At 35.9% G+C, this 4429-nt stretch overlaps 1 protein-coding gene across 1 annotated transcript; it reads left to right on the top strand.

Moving 5' to 3' along the window:
* The first annotated feature begins 478 nt into the window (after positions 1-478).
* LOC111372220 (trihelix transcription factor GT-2-like) lies at positions 479-3393 on the top strand. The gene is made up of 2 exons (XM_022994445.1): positions 479-1033; positions 1654-3393. The coding sequence occupies exons 1-2, from the start codon at positions 780-782 to the stop codon at positions 3026-3028; spliced, it is 1629 nt and encodes a 542-aa protein (XP_022850213.1). The 5' UTR covers positions 479-779; the 3' UTR covers positions 3029-3393.
* Positions 3394-4429: the final 1036 nt, after the last annotated feature.

A 4429-nucleotide genomic window follows, 5' to 3' on the forward strand; every position in this document is an offset into this window, starting at 1 on the left:
GAGGAGGCTAAATTCATCATTTTACAATGTTTAACTAAAAAAAAAATTTTTAAATAAAAAATAAAAAAATTGATAGTAAAGATGTGCACAAAGAAAAATCGATTTGAGGGCCAAATATCGAAATTGAAAAGATGAGGACATCTTACGCTGATTACCCTTTAGCTTAAATACGAACTCGAACACAAAAACTAAAATGATAGAGGCAATTAAATTATAAATGATTCACTTATAATTAACCAAGGGCTTTTTTGTCAAATCAACAAATCAAAATAAAATCATCCTAGATCAATCACAATGTTTTAGTTAGATTAACATCCATGATTAAAGGAGAATGGAATATTGACATGTTAGGGGTATTTCAGTCAATTCGAAATTAGATGGACAGACATATTACTATCACACTTGTCCATATCTGGAGCTGTCTTATTTCTTCTCTCTATACAAACACCTACACACACACATACACATCTGTCCACCTGTTCAGGTTACAGTGTGAACTTTCAAGTTTTGTTTAAAATTTTTCTTACCAAAGAGACGAAAAAAAAGGGAAAAGATTCTTTAGCTGACATAGAAAAAAAAGAAAAAGAAAAATATTCTGTTTTTAATTTATTAATTTACGGTGTGAGATTGAAAGGCAGATCCCACACAACTAAATTAATAAATTCACCACACCTGATCTTGATAAAACCTGCAGAAATCACCATCTTTTTTATTTTATTTTATTTTTTATTTTGCATCTGTAATTAGCAAGAAGACTGGAACTGGAACTCCTCTTCATCATGCTTGGAGATTCAAGCGGCGGCGCAGCCGCTGTTAAGGGTAATGACAGTGGTGGTGAAGTTGGGCTTGGCAGCGGTGATTTTGTGGAGGAAGATAAGTTGGGAATTGACGAAGGTGAGAGGAGTTGCGGTGGCGGTGGCGGAAACCGGTGGCCGAGGCAAGAAACACTGGCCCTTTTGAAAATTCGATCTGATATGGACGTTGCTTTTAGGGACTCAAGTCTCAAGGGTCCATTATGGGAAGAAGTTTCGAGGTAATAATTATGAATATTCCTATGCAAAAACACACAAAATGAACATCAAGAACATCGAACTCGGGATTTGTGCTCGATCCTCGGCTAGGTATAGGCATCCAAGAAATGGTCGAGGATCTGTTCACATAAATTTTTGAACCTCATTACATTCAAGTAGACTTCAAATTAATCTTCTTATGTTTGTTGTAAAAGGCATTTCTGGATCATAATTTCATTGAATTATTGCTTTTTCTGATTGAATTGGAGGGTCATTACCTTTCAGTTCAGTTCCCAAAAATTCAGCAGTTCTTAAGGAATATAAAATTCCGGGTTTTCGTTTTTCAGTTTTGGCTCTTTGTTGCTAATTATAGCAATGAAGTCAGAAGATTGTTTTATCTTCATCTTCAAGTTTCTCTCCAGATTTTCAATATAATTCAGCCAAATCTACATAAAAGTTCTTGCACCGTGATTTGGTTGGAGTAGTTTCTCAACTTTTATCTGATCGATTAATTTCGTAGATTTTATGGGTATTTTTTTTTTCTTTCTTTCTTTCTTTCTTTTTTTTTTAAAATATGTATAGATGAACTTAAGATGGCTTAAGAACACAGGATTGTGTTTTTGTTCGGAAATTTTATCTGCAGGAAAATGGCGGAGCTTGGCTATCAAAGAAACCCCAAGAAATGCAAAGAGAAATTCGAGAATGTGTACAAGTACCACAAAAGAACTAAAGAAGGTCGATCTTCAAAACCAGATGACAAAACTTATAGGTTTTTCGATCAATTACAAGCTCTTGAACATAATCCTCCGCCGCTACTAGCTCCTCCACTTCAGGTGGTGGCGGTGCCACCGCCCCTCGTTACTATAAATCCGCCATTTGCAGCCCATGTTAGCCCTCTAAGCACTGCCCCACAAGGTACTAATACTCCAATGAATTTGTCATCCCAAATTTCACAGCCACCAACAATGCACACGACAAATCCTCCTCAAGCTCATACTTTTCCGCCTTCTTGTTCGAAAATATCGACTAGCCATCTATCGATATCAACCTCTTCCTCAACTTCGTCTGACGAGGATATTCAGAGGCGGTACAGGAAGAAGCAGAAATGGGTGGGCTATTTCGAGAGACTAATGAAGGATGTAACTGAGAAGCAGGAAGAAATGCAGGAGAAATTTTTAGAAACGCTCGAAAAACGCGAAATGGATCGAATCGCTAGAGAGGAAGCTTGGAGAGTTCAAGAAATGACGAAAATGAACAAGGAGCATGAACTTTTAGTCCAAGAAAGATCAATTGCTGCAGCTAAAGATTCAGCAGTTATTGCATTCTTGCAAAAGATAACTGGACAACAAAACTTGCAAATCCCAATGGTACAAGTGCCCCACAATCCATCTCCACCATTGGCGCCACCACAGCAATCACCGGCTCCGCCAGCACCTCCACCAGTTCCATCAACAGCAGAAGCAACACCAGTAAGAATCGACACTCCTAAAACCGATAGTGGTGGCGAAAGCTTCATTCTTGCTAGCTCTTCCCGGTGGCCTAAAGCTGAAGTTGAAGCTCTCATCAAGTTCCGAACTGATCTTGATCTCAAGTACCAAGAAAACGGGCCCAAGGGGACGCTGTGGGAGGAGATATCATCCGTCATGGCTAAAATTGGCTACAACCGGAGCGCAAAGAGGTGCAAAGAGAAATGGGAGAACATGAACAAGTACTTCAAGAAAGTGAAAGAGAGCAACAAAAAAAGACCTGAAGATTCAAAGACATGCCCATATTTCGAACAGCTCGATGCAATATACAAAGAGAAAGCCAAGAATGAATCTTCATCGATCGATCCTGGGTACAATATATCGAAGCCTGAGAATCCAGTGGTGCCATTAATGGCGGTTCCTGAGCAGCAATGGTCACTTCCTCTGCAAGCGGAGCCCCAGCAAGAATCAGCACTAGATGAAGATGGCGACGATGGCGATGAAGATGAAGGAGGTGGCTGTGAAATTGTTACAAACAAGCAGCAATCTTGAGTTACCACCACCACATTTCAGTGAGCTCTTCAGAGAGAGAATGATATAGATATAGAGAGAGAATAGGAGATGATAAGTTGTTAAAAATCAGGCAAGTGGACTGAGGTTCAGGGAGTGGGACAGAATTGCAGAAGGTGTCGAAAGGACGGCGTAGGGTGACGGTGAATTTTCCAACTGCTAAGATAAGTTGGGGGGTGACAGAGTTTATTAGTTTTCTACAAGTTATATTTACTTTAATTTATTTATTATTTTGAAAATAAATACAAATTTACAAATAATGTAATAGCATTTGTACCTTTTGTTTTGTTTCCTTAGTAAATATGTTACCGTCCAAACTTATGAATTTATGTCATATTTTTAGTATATGTTTTATGCCATTCAAATTGTTTTAAGAATAATTTGCGTTCATATTTCGTATGTAGCGTTTGAAATGAACAAATAGTATGATGAACAAATTTGTAGCATCATCTTTCTTAACATTATCTGTAGGGGTGTTAAATAGGTCAAGTCGAATCACTCAACTCACCTCTGCCAATCGCATGAGCCGACTCGTGAGCCGTTAGTGGCTCACCAATATTTTTTAGTGATTTTCATTTCACGAACAAATTACAGACAATCTAATTCGATATGCTTGCTGCTCATTAGCTTGTCTCACTAATCGGACGAGCCGCTACTTAAAATCCCTATTGTTGGCTAATATTTAATCTATACTAATAAACATGTCATAGGGCTGCTATGTGGTTGAATTTTTCTTTAGGTAAGGCCTCTCTTAAATTTCTTATCATTTTTTTTTCTTTTTTTAATGAGCAAGGAGGTGCTCAATATATTTCATTCGAAGAAACATATATTGGAAGACTAAATTTTGAAAATTTATTTTGTTTTCTTTAATTTCCATGAGGAAAAAAATTAAGATTTTTTTTTTTAATTCTACCGGATATTATAGAGGAAACATTTTGAAACATCTAATTATTTATCGAATCACATGATTATATAATTATTGAAAATTGAATTTAAATAAATAACTATTCTAATCTCTAACATTTTAAGTTCTCAAATGATGTGGTTAATACGTGTAAGAGAGTACCCCAAATATTTGATTCAATATTCATTATCACTAATTTTAGGAGATTACGTGGTTAAAAAGTAGAAAAATTTTATGGAGAAACATAAAAATTAATATATTCATTTTTAAAGAATGTGTGGTTGAAATAAATGAACGTAAAACAAAAGTGATTTTCAAATTAGTCACTTTCAAGCAATTTCTAAATTTGAATAAAATAAATGTGTTGTCTTTCTAAAATTTTATTTTTTTTTTGACAATTTAGACTCCCAAAGTTTAAACTTTTAAACAGGATAATTCAAACAAATTTTTTATCATAAATTTGTGGATTTGTGTGAATC

This window comes from Olea europaea, chromosome 23 (genome assembly GCF_002742605.1).
Source record: "Olea europaea var. sylvestris chromosome 23, O_europaea_v1, whole genome shotgun sequence".
NCBI classification, from domain to species: domain Eukaryota; kingdom Viridiplantae; phylum Streptophyta; class Magnoliopsida; order Lamiales; family Oleaceae; genus Olea; species Olea europaea.

Excerpts from the sequence above, each read along its gene's own strand:
- LOC111372220 (XM_022994445.1), top strand. The coding sequence starts at position 780 with ATGCTTGGAGATTCAAGCGGCGGCGCAGCCGCTGTTAAGGGTAATGAC. Across the intron at positions 1,034-1,653 it reads TTATGGGAAGAAGTTTCGAG|GAAAATGGCGGAGCTTGGCT; the intron begins GTAATAATTATG and ends TTTTATCTGCAG.